The sequence below is a fragment of the Notothenia coriiceps genome, unplaced genomic scaffold, assembly GCF_000735185.1.
Source record: "Notothenia coriiceps isolate Sejong01 unplaced genomic scaffold, NC01 NC01_scaffold00016822, whole genome shotgun sequence".
In the NCBI taxonomy this organism is placed as follows: Eukaryota; Metazoa; Chordata; class Actinopteri; order Perciformes; family Nototheniidae; genus Notothenia; species Notothenia coriiceps.
In genome coordinates, this window is record NW_011349523.1 from 170,304 (window position 1) to 184,904 (window position 14,601).

The 14,601-nt window shown below is 41.6% G+C and overlaps 2 protein-coding genes across 5 annotated transcripts in view; both read left to right on the top strand.

Annotated features, from left to right (window-relative positions):
* LOC104949821 (zinc finger protein 250-like) overlaps positions 1-6,088 on the top strand; it is a 10,999-nt gene extending 4,911 nt beyond the window's left edge. For both annotated transcript variants that reach the window (XM_010776236.1, XM_010776237.1), the window contains exons 4-6: positions 932-1,115; positions 2,366-2,494; positions 4,562-6,088. In XM_010776236.1, coding sequence (XP_010774538.1) covers positions 932-1,115; positions 2,366-2,494; positions 4,562-5,256 — 1,008 coding nt within the window. In that variant the 3' untranslated portion in view covers positions 5,257-6,088. The remainder of the gene's footprint in view (positions 1-931; positions 1,116-2,365; positions 2,495-4,561) is intronic.
* Positions 6,089-6,952: 864 nt separating this feature from the next.
* The window catches only part of gaa2 (alpha glucosidase 2), a 17,204-nt gene continuing 9,555 nt past the window's right edge, over positions 6,953-14,601 (top strand). Inside the window, exons 1-7 of one of the 3 annotated variants that reach the window (XM_010776240.1) lie at positions 6,953-6,998; positions 7,896-8,013; positions 10,001-10,579; positions 11,247-11,392; positions 12,005-12,170; positions 13,714-13,810; positions 14,303-14,422. In XM_010776240.1, the coding sequence (XP_010774542.1) occupies positions 7,927-8,013; positions 10,001-10,579; positions 11,247-11,392; positions 12,005-12,170; positions 13,714-13,810; positions 14,303-14,422 (1,195 nt within the window). In that variant the 5' untranslated portion in view covers positions 6,953-6,998; positions 7,896-7,926. Of the gene's footprint in view, positions 7,103-7,895; positions 8,014-10,000; positions 10,580-11,246; positions 11,393-12,004; positions 12,171-13,713; positions 13,811-14,302; positions 14,423-14,601 lie in introns of all 3 variants that reach the window. The other 2 variants (XM_010776239.1, XM_010776238.1) reach the window with 2 other exon arrangements.

Below are 14,601 nucleotides of genomic sequence, written 5' to 3' on the forward strand. Positions count from 1 at the left end.
ATTTGATTGGCTGGCGCTGGCTACTCCGGCATCTCCGGCTGCAGAAGTTGAACATTGTTCAACTTCTGCAGCCGGAGACGGCGGAGACAGACCGCTATGCTACCCACAATTCAGTTCGGCGAAAAGCGGGGCAACGTGACGTCACCCCATTCAAAGTGAATGGGCAGACGCGTTGGAACCGTTTTTGAAGCTGTCGAAGCTGTAGTGTGGACACAGGCATGAAAAAAATCTTGAAAAATCTTGATGCTGGGCGTGTCTGAAGCTTGGCGATTTTTTGCGAGCAACGCGACAAACAACCAATCACATGAATCTCCCGCCCCCGACATACAAAGCAATAGCAATGCTAAAACGAAGTAAACTGGATATAAACTCCCCAAACAGGCGAAAACCTACCAGTTTCACCCACTGTCTCTGCCACCTCCCTCCATGCCTGGTTCCTCCGGTTTGTATCCCGGTAAATAGTTCTGGTCGTAAAGAACCGGGTGATTTGCTACCGTAATTTCTCGTTTGGAATATGAGGAAATGAACTGCGGTCTGGCTCTCCCAGCTTGCACGCGGTTTGATTGGCTAGCGCTTGCACTGGCGGGATTTGCATAAACGGGATTTGATTGGCTGATGCCAGCTTCGAAAGCATCAAGTTGAACATTGCTCAATTTTTGATGCTCGCAAAGCCATGCTCCGCTCCCCACAATGCAGTTCGGCGAAGATTACAAATCTTCTACGTCACCCCATTCAAGTGAATGGGCGAAGCTTTGAAAGATTTTTTTCATGCCTGTGTGTGGACGGGCCGTAGTCTTTAACAAATATTATGCTCTCTGCAATTTTATTATTACACGAATCCATTTTGAGATTTCGATGAAATAACCCCTTAATTATGCAGCTTTACTCCTAACATTATGTTGCCTCTGTTCTTATTAAATTGTCTTTACAGGTGGCTGACAGTCAGAGTTCGCCCAGTGCAGGTGAGCCGCGCGCCTCAGAGGATCTAACCTGTGACAAAGCAGCTCCTCGTGAAACTAAACTGCGAGAACCAGAAGACCGACCAGAGGACAGGTCCGCTAGTCCGCATATGAATGTAATAGTGAAGGAGGAGGAAGAGGAGGAACCTTTGTGTGGTACATAAACATGAGATTACACATTTCTCTCACTATCATTGTTTATCTTAAAGATGCCTGAGGTCTCAAACATCCTCAGAATGAAATACAAACCTTTTTCCTACTTTCAAGCCATTGATCAGTGCCTTGGTGTGCAATTTTATAAGTAAGTATTTAATATTAAGTGTTACGTTTTAAAGCAAACAAGACATTTACTCTGACCATCTGTATTTAAAGGTAATAGGTAATTCACTTCAGAAACACTTTTTGTTATATTCCATGGGATGCTCTTAACATCCCGATAGCAATGAATATATTAAATGCTTTGACAATAAATACATTTAGATTTTTTCCTGTTGTGTACTTTCAAATTCTAGCGCACTCGAGCTGGTTTCTCCATTCTTACCCACCCTACCTTTAAGTTCAGTTTTGCATTCAATCATTACACATAGACAGGATTAACATCCAGTGCCACTTTTTGACATTCCCAAACAAGAGATGTCTTGATTAGATAATCATGTGATTGCATGAAGGTACCTGAATGCACTGGTCAGTCTGGCATCTCAAAAGTAGTTTCATTAGCCCAAACACATTCAACACCTCCAACAAAAGTACAAACAACAATTAAACTGGAGTAATTCTCTGGCAATGTCCAATTTAGAATGCAGTCTTCTTGATATGGCTGAATAATCCCAACGAAAGCAAAAATAATAACAATAGGTTCCTCGCACGTAGCGCTAGGACGCTGTTGGGTCCTAGCGCTACGTGCTCGGGCCCTAATAAGTCCAAAGTTTCTCCACAAAAAGTTAATCCAATTCAACCGAAAACACTGAAAATCTCCAAAAAGAAGGGACTCTGGCAGCCGAAAAAGGGAAATAATATTTGTAATCTCTCTGGGCTTGTGATGAGTCGATGCTGGTCCTCGAGCTCTTTGGGTGTCAGCTCCTAAGGCAGCCCTATAGTATCCCCAACCTCCTCCACCAAAACCTTTTATTTCCCCCCTCAACAAACAATTCCCTCTCCCTTTGGGCCCGCCCCCTTTCCCTCACCTGTATCCAATGCACACCTGATTCCCCTGTCACTCCCTGAGGGAAAGCAGGAGGGGAGAGAAGGACCCACTAAATAGTAAGGACAGCAGTATATTTCTCTGTCACAACGTTTCCACTTTTTCTCTCCAAATAGCTATTTTGATACCACAATCAAAACACTAAACACTTTAATTATTACAATGTTGATGGTTTTAACATTTAGGTGTTCTCTTGTGTTTTTAGAAGAAGCTCCTGAGCAGCTTTCTAGCAGTGAGGATTGCACCATGCAGGAGGAAACTGAGGAGCAGCGTCCGGAAACCAACGCTGAAATTAGGATAACAGTAAAGGAGGAAGCAGAGGAACTTGTTAACAGTAAGGGAATTAAGTGGATTTCAATTTAAATAGCTAAGACCTTGGGTGTTTCTCAATGTCGAGCACGCTTCCTTGGTAGGACATGTCCCTCCGGGTCAGGTCCTTCAGAAGCGAGGCAAGAATCCTTCCTAGCCTCGGAAAACGAAGAATGGTGGAACAGGCTAACAGGTGTGCGTCATATGCGAGGCCCCACCTTAAATGGAGCGCGATTTCCGCCAAAGATTTTGGAAATTGGTCCATGCGCAAAGCATTGTGGGGATTTTAAGACCGCGGAGGATACACATGTGCATCCTTGAAATAGTGGCTCTGGAGCAGCCTTCCTCAACATTGAGAAACACCCCTTGTCTTTAATTCATTTGACTGGGACCTTGTTCTAGTAAATGAATTGGATTAATATGTGTTTTCCCTGACTGAATTCAGCCCACCCTTTTCTCTTTTTACCCTTTGTTCTTTGATGCTGAGTCTGCATCCACACTCATCTGGGTTATGCTGGAAACACTGGCCGTTTCTCAATCGCGAGGATGCTTGCTTGGTAGCACATGTCTTCCAAGTCACTTCCTTCAGAAGCTGGGCAAGAATCCTTCCTGGCATTCGGAAAACGAAGAGTGGAACAGGCTAGCAAGTGTGCAGGTGTGCGTCATATGAGAGGCCCCGCCTTACATTTTCCGCCACAGATTTGGGGAAATTGGTCCGTGCGCAAAGCATTATGGGGATTTTAAGGACCCATGTGCAGCCTCGAAATTACCCCCAAACCAAGGACGCGGCCTCGGTGGAATTCCATATGCTGGAGATTGGAACAGTCCTTCGGCGGCACTCGATGACGTAGTATGCTTGAAATATTGGCTTGGAAGCCAGTTTCCTCGAGATTGAGAAACGGCCACTGTTAGTATGAAATGTAGTGTCCAATGTCCAAGTGATTTTCTTTAAAGATTTCTGTCACACACAAACCTGTCATCACAGAGTCGGTTGGTTTAAAAAAGTGTTAAGGAGTTTAAATGGTTATTTTGGAAAGGATAGGAAAAATGTAATTTATTTTAGATTAAGCTAGCTAAGTAGCAGGCTTCTCATTTTTTGCCAATATTTTATTTGGCAGGATCATTCCCTGCAACTTAATTCTGAGTTCAAATACATCCTTGGCTTTGGTCTGGAGAATTCGCTTTTTATAAGCTGTTTTTATACTGTGTTTGTCTCACTACCAAAAGGTGGTTTCTAAGAAGAAGTGATAGAAAGTGGACTGTGTCTTCTTTCAGTTCACTCTGACTGACTCTTTGCTGTCTCTGACTGGTTTGAAAATGAGAACCCTGCACTTGTGGTTAGTGTTGATTTTATATTTCTTCTTAAGGCTCCTTCATTTCTAAACCATTTGACCACCTATGAATATTTTGACTATGAAAAACATAAACATACAAATATTCCTTTAGGGTATTACTAAACTGTGTAACCTTGCATCTTCTGTAATAAACCTTTTATTTCTATTTTATATCAGTGGAACACTCCTAAGATGAAAATCCAGCATTGTTCTGTTTAACTTTTGTTTAACTTTTACCCTTTAAGAAAGCAGTATAATAAATGAGAGATGCAGCATTCTTTCCTAAAACTTTACTATATAATGTCCGAAAATACATAAACAATTCTATTCACTAAGATGGTGTCTTAAAATGTGTTGTTTTTTTAAGTCCAAATCGTTTTGTCTTTGTCTTATATGATATCAAATAGAAGAATAAGAAAATCCTCATAATTGAGAGGCGGAAAACTGCATTTTATTGCAAATTATTTTTCTGCCGATCCACCAATCACTGCAGCTTTTGAGCCGCCTGTCCTAGGTGGGTCGAGACATTTGGTGCTGCTTTATTTGCCCTTACATAAACTTACATGCACTTCCCTACTTGACTGGACTTGAATTCACACAAATGAGTTGAAGGCTACTAAGTGGATCATTTGTTTTCATCTATCTCTTTTCAATCTCGTGTCATGTTGTTGGGAGCCGTGTCTTACCATCCACAAGGTTCAAATAAGTTATTTTCTTAAATCTTGGCTTTTTTTAACTCGTCATTTCTGTTTCCACAGTGTCTGGAGAGGATCCTGAACATGACTCAGACAGCGGTGGGGAAAGTCCTCCTGGCTCCCCGGGGCAGGAACAGGGTGACGATCTGACGAAGAGCTCGTTCTGCTGCGGGCTCTGCGGCAGAGACTGTTACAAGATGTCCGCTCTCCAGATCCACATGCGCATTCACTCTGGAGAGAAACCTTACCAATGCTCTCTGTGTGGGAAGCAGTTCACCCAGAAAGGTCAGCTCAAAGGTCACCTGAAGGTCCACACGGGAGAGAAACCGTTCTCCTGCCCCGACTGCGGGAAGAGCTTCGCCCACTCGGGAGCGATGAACCGCCACCGGCTCACACACACCGGGGAGCGGCCGTACCACTGCTCCGTCTGCGAGCGCAGCTTCAACCAGTCGGGACGCCTGAGGGAACACGAGAAGATCCACTTTGGGGAGAAGTTTGACTGTCCCCAGTGTGAAAAGAGTTTCACGAGAGCGTCGAGCCTCAAGAACCATTTCAGGCTCCACACGGGGGAGCGGCCGTACGGCTGCGACGTCTGCGGGAGAGGATTCAGCCGCTCGCAAAGCCTCCGCCTCCACAAGCGCAAACACCAGCAGACACACACCGAGGAGGACTCTGCGTTCAGTGGGAAGAACGAGGACTTATCACAGAGTGACGACAACTCCCCAATTAATATGTGTTTAGCGGACAAAAATGACTGATAATGTATTTATATAAACCATAGAGATATGTACCAGTAGTAGTGTGATTATACAACGATTTAAGGCAGGGAAACATGAGCGGAAAGAAGGGAAAGTAAGTTGAACTTTCACATAAAAAGCTAAAATATTTAACTCCAACACACACTTGTCAGGTGGTGTTCAGCAACTAACTACAGACAAACTGACCAAACTAATATTTACTACAAACACTTCCGTAGAAATCTTGGAAACTGTTCAGATGATACATTTTAGTGGACGTATTTACTCGCTTTTATCACACTCACCTATGTTAGTTGCGTCAAAATATCACTCCATTTAGAGTATTTATTGTAGTTCAAAAATCAAATTTAAGGTCTGTGATTTCAAATCTTTCCATGCAGTACTTGCCATTCAAAATAATGATGTGTGTGGTAATTGGATTAAAGAGTAATTTTGTTTTTGCATCAGACGTTACCAAGGCCAATGAGCAGTCTACGAATCAGGTGAAACTGGAATTCGTTCTTTGATTATGAGCTACCAAAATATAAAAAAAATGTAAATGAAGCAGTGAGATTATAATGTTCATCTGATTGTTTGCCAAAACCATTTTTGCCTTATTGTTGATTTATCTGTGTCTCTGTTTATGCTACTCAACAACCACGTTATGAGTCAGGTTCACCTGGTTTGGGAAAGTCTTAAGGCCAAGTAAGTAACTATTGTGAAAAAGAGAGTCATCCTATAAGGCTGTGAAACAGAAGGGTATAACTTCAAACCATGTCGATGGTAAATGTTGCCCGGTGCTGCCTCTGTCTAACTGTATTGGACATGTTATACTGAAGAATAAAAGTACTAAAGGCTGTTTTGTTTGCATATTTCTGACTGGAGGAGTTTATGTAATAGAGATACAAATATGCCTACAACAAGTCCTTCATATTTAATATATCAAATAGTAGAAATGCTCTTGTATTCTATTCAAAGGTGTACTGCAAAGGTAGTGCTAGCATTAGTATTAAGCCGAACTGTTTACTCTAGGTATTTTTCTAACTAAAGTAATACATTGTTTCAACCAATCTTACCTGGTTTCAACTCATCTTAAGCTAGTCCCTTTTCTGCTGGAGGTCAGGTAGTTTCTCCCAGAGAAAAAGTCATCTGTGAAATTAAGTAATTGATGTTTGACCCCCATTGTAGTGTATTTGCCTGAACCCACGCTGACATCTGCAGAAATGAGAACGAAGACATACTGGGGGCACATGAACAAGGTATATGTATTTTGTGTGAGAGTTAGTTACAACATATAGATACAGCAAAACTAGTCAGTTCATATTACATGGTTTTATAAAACAGAGCCAAAAACATGCCAGAAATAGGTAGTCTACATTGAATTTTGCCAGGCTATATGAAACACTTTAAACACATATGTTTGGAGCAATGATACATTTGACCATACTTGTTCCCAAAAGCTACTCACATTTTAATGTTGCTTTGCAGGCTTTCACAAAACATGAGCTTCCCCTGAAGTGTGGCTAGGGGACACCTGATTTAAAATCAAAACGATAAGCAAACAAGACCAATCATACATTAGTACTCTCTATATAGCATAACGATGACGACATAAGAATAACATGATCTTTGGAGTTAAATGTACTTTCGGAGAGTCCAACATGGAGATAGTAAAGGGTTCTTCAAACGGAAGTTCCGTAAATTACGAGGTGCATTGAACGGGACATGAAGATAAACAGACGCACATCATGCGGCAGAAGAAGGTTAGCAACGCTACGGATTATTTAGCTAACGATACATGTATTTAAAGGTAACATTTTCCTCCGTGTGCTGCATATTTTCCGTCTCTAAGTCTAATAATATCCAGGTAAGCGTGTCTGATGTTAATGCCCTTGTCAGCTCACGTTAGCTAAAGTTACACAGCTGTTAAAGTTAGCTAATGCTAATAACCGTTGCTACAACAACGTCTAGGGCGACTAACGGTCAAACATTAACGGCTTCTTGTAACTATGATATTGTGTCAGCAGTAACAGCTTTTTATTAAGTGATCAAATGTCTCCCTGGTGAACTTTGACATTCACATGTTTTTTCTGTGTAGCTAAAGTTAGCCACATCATGTTGAACATAATGTGCAACAGGCCATATCAGTGTGGGCCTCTTCGTACCTGAATGTTACATAACAACAACCAGAGGTGGAAGAAGTACTCAGATCTTGTACAAAAGTATTAGCATAAAAATGTGCTTAAAGTTCCAAAAATAAAAGTACTCACTATGCAGATTGGTCCATTTCAGAATAATATATATGATTTGTTTTATAATTATTGATCATTAAAGTGTTATCAAAGCTGGTAAAGGTGCGGCTAGTTTGTATGACTTTGTATACTGCAGGGTAGCTGGTGAATTTACTCCATGTGGAAATAAAGTCTGATTATAGTATAGTAGTTGATTATATTTCACATAATAATCCAAATCTTCAAAGTAACTAAAGGCATGAAATATATGTAGTTGAGTATTAAAATGAAACCATCAAAATGAAACCATCAAATCAAAGCAACACTAATTTTCACTTCCCTGAAATCCAAACAGCAGGAAATGATTCTGGCCATTTGACTGACCTTTGATCTGCTCTCTCGCTCTCTTTCTGCCTCTCATGTGTTCAGGCGCTCACTTTGACTAACACACACTCTCAGGATGGTGTCGTACAAGCTGCTGAACCCTGAAGATGTGCAGTTTTCCAGTGCCGTTCTGTCCGAAGAGCCGGTCCGGGAAGAACATCCAGTGAGTTTATTTCTACTTCTTCCTCTGCCTCCAACACACGGCACACAGTTTTTTTTAAAGTGCAAATGATTGGTTCCTTTCTGTGATTTAAATCCTTTCTGCAGAAACGTCCTGCTCTTTCTTCTGGCGGCTAATTTTTTGTGGCATATTTGACATACTACATGCAATGCTCTCATTATTTGAGATAGTTTTATCTTCCTAAACGCTGAATGTCCTTTCCTACTTTCAGCTTCTCAATTGTGAGAATTTGCTGCTTTTCTTTGACCTAATTGATAGGAACTAAATGTTTGTTGGTTTTGGACTGTTAGCTGAAGAAAACAGGACATTTGAGACAACAAGCTTGGCTTTAAAGGTCCCATGTCATGCTTTTCTAGTTATTACCCGTCCCCTTGTGTGTTATGGAGCTTTTTCTGCATGTAAACGGTCTGCAGAGTCACAAACCCTCAAAGTACACCCTGTAGCGAGTAAAACTTTAACACAGTAAAGACCCGTCCATGCTGCCCCAGAACGCCTCGTTGGGGATTTCTCTTTTTCCATTGTTTACTTCTTGGTTATAGTGACGTATTTGGGTATAGTGACGTTATTTCCGCGGAGCCGTTACGTTTTGGGCCAATCCGCGGACTTCCTCACACACACACACACTCGGCGGGACGTTGCGAGGCTCGCTGCTGCGAGGAGAGGGACACTGTGAGCCGGCTCACTGGTGTGGGGTCGGCGAGACAGCGAGACACCTAGACACCGCGGAACTCAGCCTGAGCACACACACAAACTCCCAGCCAGGCTGCGGGTGTGTGTGTGTGTGTTCGGGCTGGGTTTCGCTGTGTCTCGCTGTCTCACAGACGGCCACTGGGCTCACAGGGAGGGGGGGGGGCAGGAGCTCCAACAAGCCGTGTAGGACAGAGAGTGAATACACATACTATACAGAGATGCTGTATGAGAAACAAATGTGCGTTTGGAATATTGCACAATATACATTTATTTTAGTAGACCTTGGGGGACCTTTAAAGAAGTTGTACATTGAATTTTTCACAATTATTTTCAATTTTGAGAACAAATAAGTGATTGATCAAGAAAATAATTAATGATTTTATAAAAACAAACCAGAGCTCACAGCCATAGTTTTTTTCTGTTATTGTTCAAGAAGATGTTTTCCAGTAAATCAATGGAGAGCTGATAAAAGTGTATCCAGGTTCGACCTGTTGTCTTTGAAAATGTTTTTAAGTTGCACTTTAGGCTGCTTTAGGATTGTTTTTTTCCGCCTGTAAACGAGAAGAATTTCTGCATAATTTGGGTCTGTGACGCTCAAAATATGTATTTCATAATTAACTAAATAAAAAAAACCTCACTGTTGGGTATCCATACTGAGAAGGATCAGCCATTATTATTAGTATACATTTGTTGAATGGTTGCCATTTGGTGCTTTTTCCAGTTTTGATTATTTTATTTCCTTTTTGTTTTTCCAATATCCCATTTTAGATTGTCCCACATGTTGTTTGTGTTTTGAGTCTATACCACACTGCTGTTGCTGCCTGTTTTATACACTCTTGAAAAATACTAAAATATATGTAAGATTCAAAGGTTTTATCATCATATGCTCAGCAGCTACAGTGTAGAAATGGCCATGAAATTCTTCTGACCTGAGCTCCTCCAACAATGCAACTATATATATAATAAAATACAAAAATACAAAATAAAAAGTAGTGCAAAAAGTCTATACATGTCAATAGAATATGAAATTAAATAATGTAAATGAAGACAAAATTAAATACGGTTTATTGCGGTGATAACTATTTATATAAATGAGTATATTGCAAGATGACAACAGGAATGTTTGTCGGGGCACTTAACAGAGCTCAGGTATAGGATAGTTTCCCCATACCTGGAAAGGAATCAGATGTTTTTCCTACAGTGTAAAGTATTTGATTGTGTTCCTCTTGGTTTCTTCTCTGACTGTGCTTCCTGTTTATTTCCCTTGTTGTGTGTTTAGGTGCGTGAGCCAGAGGAAGCGTCGCTGCTCCCTCGGCGCCGTGGCTGCTCCGGCACCACGGCGCTGCTGGTGATCGGCTGCCTGCTGCTGCTGCTCTGTGGAGGCTGGGTGCTGGGCACCATGTTCTGGCTGCACCGTCCCTCCAGCACCCAGCCGTACAGACGTCCGTCACCGGCCTCTGGACACGCTCCAGACTCTCGAGTAGAAACGGGAGTAAACGACACTGCAGCAGCCGTTTCCCGCCGCGAGGCCTGCAGCTTAATCCCCGAGGCGTGGAGGTTCGACTGCTACCCAGAGAGAGGGGTGGTTGTGACCCGAGAGCTGTGTGAGGCGAGGAACTGTTGCTTCATCCCAGCATCCTCTCCCTCCTCCTCTGCATCCCGCCCATCAGGGAGGAACGGCATCCCGTGGTGTTTCTACCCCGAGGACTTCCCTTCATACTCGCTTGTGTCGATGAATGACACATCGCTGGGACAAAAAGGGACGCTCGTACGGGAGGTGAAGACCTACTACCCTGCGGACATCCTCACTCTAGAGGTGGAGATACGACACGAGACGGACTCAAGACTACGAGTCAGGGTGAGTGGGTGCGGGAGTGAGCGTTCAGTCGTATTTGTACAAGTTACTCAGCATGCACTTGCAGTTTTTGTACAGGAACTTAAAGAGGACATTATCTGTTCATTGTCAGGTTCATATTTGTATTTAGTGTCTCTCCTGTGACATGTCTCCACGCTTTAATGTTCAAAAAGCTCTTTATTTTTCTCATACTGCCTGTGCTGCAGAACCTCTTTTCACCCTCGGTCTGAAACCAGAGCCCAGTCTGCTCTGATTGGTTAGCTGGCCGGCTCTGTTGTGATTGGTCAACAGCTTAGAGATGTCCCGCCCCTTAGGCCTATCCACGTGCAATGGTTGGGAGTGTATCCAATAAAGTGCGAGTGTAAATTGTGATGATCAAGTAGTAACACAAAGGAGCCGAACGGAGCGCTTTCACGGGAGGGGGGGGGGGGTGTGTGTGTAACTTTAGACCATTGAAATCCACAAAAACCTACAGTATGTAACACACAACAGGAAAGGGAAGATATGGCCTCTGAGAAATGGCATTTATTGTCCAATGAGATCAATGCCAATCCTTTGATTACAGCAGGTGGAGATAAAGCTGTCATAAACTGGAATAGGTCAGTTGATATCATTTTTGTTTCACACCGTTACATAACCATCTTTATTTTTCTCATGTTTCGCAATCTAGATTACCGACCCGGCTAATTCTCGGTTCGAGGTTCCCATCTCCGTTCCCGCTGCCACGAAGAAAGCAGACAGTCCAGAATACATCGTGGAGATTTCCAAGCAACCGTTTGGTCTCATCGTGAAGAGGAGATCTACAGGAGCAGTGCTGTAGGGCTTAAATAGGAAGCGTTAGGATAAGAAAGAAGGATGTTCACAATCTGATATTAGTATGTTGAATACAAGATAAAACACATTTCATTGTAAGAATAATCGAACAGTGATTATGGCTCAATGATATAAAGAAAATCATATATCAAAATTGTCCTATCAATATCGATATTTTGACAATATTGTGGGGTTTGAGTTGATTTTTTTTTTTTTTTTCGAACGTGTAAAACAATAATACAAAAATATATATTAAATTATTATACTGTACAAACTCAAGCAGGGTAAAATTGATGAACAACAAATATGATTGACTTACAAATAGTTAATGTAAACTTTAACATTGATGCTTTCACAACATATTTACACAATGAGAATAGTGTTGAAGAATAATTCTCAGTAATGTGGATGTATTGACTAAGTGGGCAAATAATACACTTATTGCATTCTTACACAGCCTGTAAAGCCAAGAAAAGACATCAGTTAGTTAGGACATTTCTACGATATCAGAAAGCTCCGTTAACATTTATAATGACCTCCATAAAATATCGTTATATTGCCCAGCCCTATAGATAATAATAATTAACATGATATCACTCTCTCTTCCCTCTGCAGTCTGAACACCACGGTGGCTCCTCTCCTCTTCGCGGATCAGTTCCTCCAGCTCTCCTCCTCCCTGCAGAGTCAGTTCATCTACGGGCTGGGAGAGCATCGATCCTCCTTCCTGCACGACGTGCACTGGAACACGCTCACCATGTGGGCCAGGGACGTGCCCCCCACGGTAGGAGAGGCCTGTTTATGTCACTCTTCTGCTTATAGTTTGAGTTTTTGGGCAAGACGGTGCCTTTAATTCAGATGCAGTGTTGAAAGGGGGAGAGAAGGAGATGCAATTGTTAACACATTTTAGCCGCACACAGATATTAACATTCAACTGATAGGACTTTTATTAGGTTTTCAACATGATATCAAATCAATAAACTTATAATAATGATAATAATAATCAATTTGATTTTTAAGCGCTCTTTTCATTTGAGTAAACAAAACTCAAAGTGCTACAGAGTGAAATGGTTCAAACCAAACTACAACAAAATATATATTTAATAAAGTAAACAACAAAATAAAAACAGTGACGTTTAGGCCGGCATGGCAACAAGTTGGGGTTTTAAAGGTCTAGCAAAAAGCTATTCTAAAAAGATGTAAAACAAGCCCCCAGGAAGTGCGCCGGACTCTGACGAAAATATCCATTGTGTCCAAACGGCGATACTACAACTTCCGTATCAGTCCGTGACGTCACCCGGCCCAGAAAGACTTTTCCCCATTGACTAACATTGGGAAAGAAACGTCTGTAAATCAGCGGATACTTTTTTAAAAACTAAATAAAGTACCCAGTATGAACTATTTTATAACCCTTATTAGAATCATTAAGTCCTTAAAGTTGTAAAATGCACCAAAAGCCGAATCTAGATGTATTTTCTGTCTCCATTCTTTCTACTGAGCCGAGAGTGGGAGCTCCGGGGGTGGGGCTTAAGGGGCGCATGCTCTGTGAGCGCACATACGGGTTCTTCTGCTCTGGCAGCCAGGCATGACGGGTAATCTGTGACGTTTCGCTCTCTCAAAAGTTGGACCATTTTGTCCTCATGCGCCAATGAGCAGCTTTCATAGGAAAGAACGAGACCCCGCCTGCCACGCTGTATCCAGTTCTTATTATACATCCATTGTGCAAAATTGTTAAAACCAAACAACAACAAAATATATATATTTAATAAAGTAAACAAAATAAAAACAGGGACGTTTAGGCAGTCATGGCAACACGTGGGGGTTTTAAAGATCTAGTAAAAGGCTATTCTAAAAAGATGTGTTTTTGAACAACATGAAACACCCTTTAATTTACTGCAACATGTCGGGAAACGCCCCTCAAGGCGGCCCCATGCATAGCGCACCGTGAAATGCTGCTTCTTATCTTAAGTTTCGTTGCCTTGCTCCGCTCCGGGGGGCTGAAAAGCTGGTTCGAGGGGCCCCCAGTGAATGTTTGCCTAGGGCCCCCCCCACACTCTAGAATCGGCACTGATTATAATTATATAGAAATAGACATGATACAAAAAGTATGAATGAACCAAAACCTCAACCAAAAAAATAAAAATAAGTTAACTTAAATAAATACATTAAATGAAAAGTAATGCATAATTAATACTTTTTTTTTTAAAATAAAAAATAAAAGAAGAGGGGTAAAGCGTGAAAAATATCTGTTAAGGAGTTACATTGGGAGTTAAATTGAATCTGTAGTTATATAATATTCAATAATTGTGTTCCGCTCTTTAATATAGGAACAGACCAACCTGTATGGAGCTCATCCATTTTACCTGGCCATGGAGGAGGGGGGGGACGCACACGGCTTCTTCCTGCTGAACAGCAACGCCATGGGTCAGTCAGGTTCCACTACGTGCACTCACACACATCAGCAGCTGATTCTTCCAGTGTTGCGACAGGATGAAGCAATACAAACAGAAGCCTCTGTGTCACAGAAGCACGAGTTTCATTCAATATAAACTGCCCAGTGTGGTGCAAAGAAGTCATTTGGAGGTCAGGCTGTATTTTTAAGATACTAAGCTTACGGAAAGGTGGAATTGATTTGTGAACTAAGTCAAAGTTAAACTTCATTGATTTCATTTGAGCCCGAAAAATAAGGAATGTTGAAGATTAGCTTTTAATGCTATATTGCAGATATTTTTTCTTTATATCAATTTCCATCTGTTTTTTACTAAACATCTAAAATATATAAAATATGTGTATTTACTCATTATTTCCTGTGTAAAATATTTTATTTATTTGCTTTTTTTTCATGGATGTGAGTTTCTCCTGGATCCCTTATCGTAGATCATTAAGATTTTAATCAGCAGTGTCTCTGTTCCTCAGATGTGGCCCTGCAGCCGGCCCCCGCCCTCACCTGGCGCACCATTGGAGGAATCCTTGACTTTTACGTCTTCCTCGGGCCTGATCCTGCTTCAGTGATTGGACAGTATGTGGAAGTCATCGGTCAGTAAGAGTCTTCTTGGATGTAGTATTCGTTTATTTGGGAAAATGGGTTGCAGCACATCACAAAGGCATTTAAAAAGATTAGAAGTACGTCACTGACAACAACATAGACACAGATAAAAACCAACAGACATAAAAAAAGAACAGATATTGGCAGACATGACTATCTCATTTGCAAA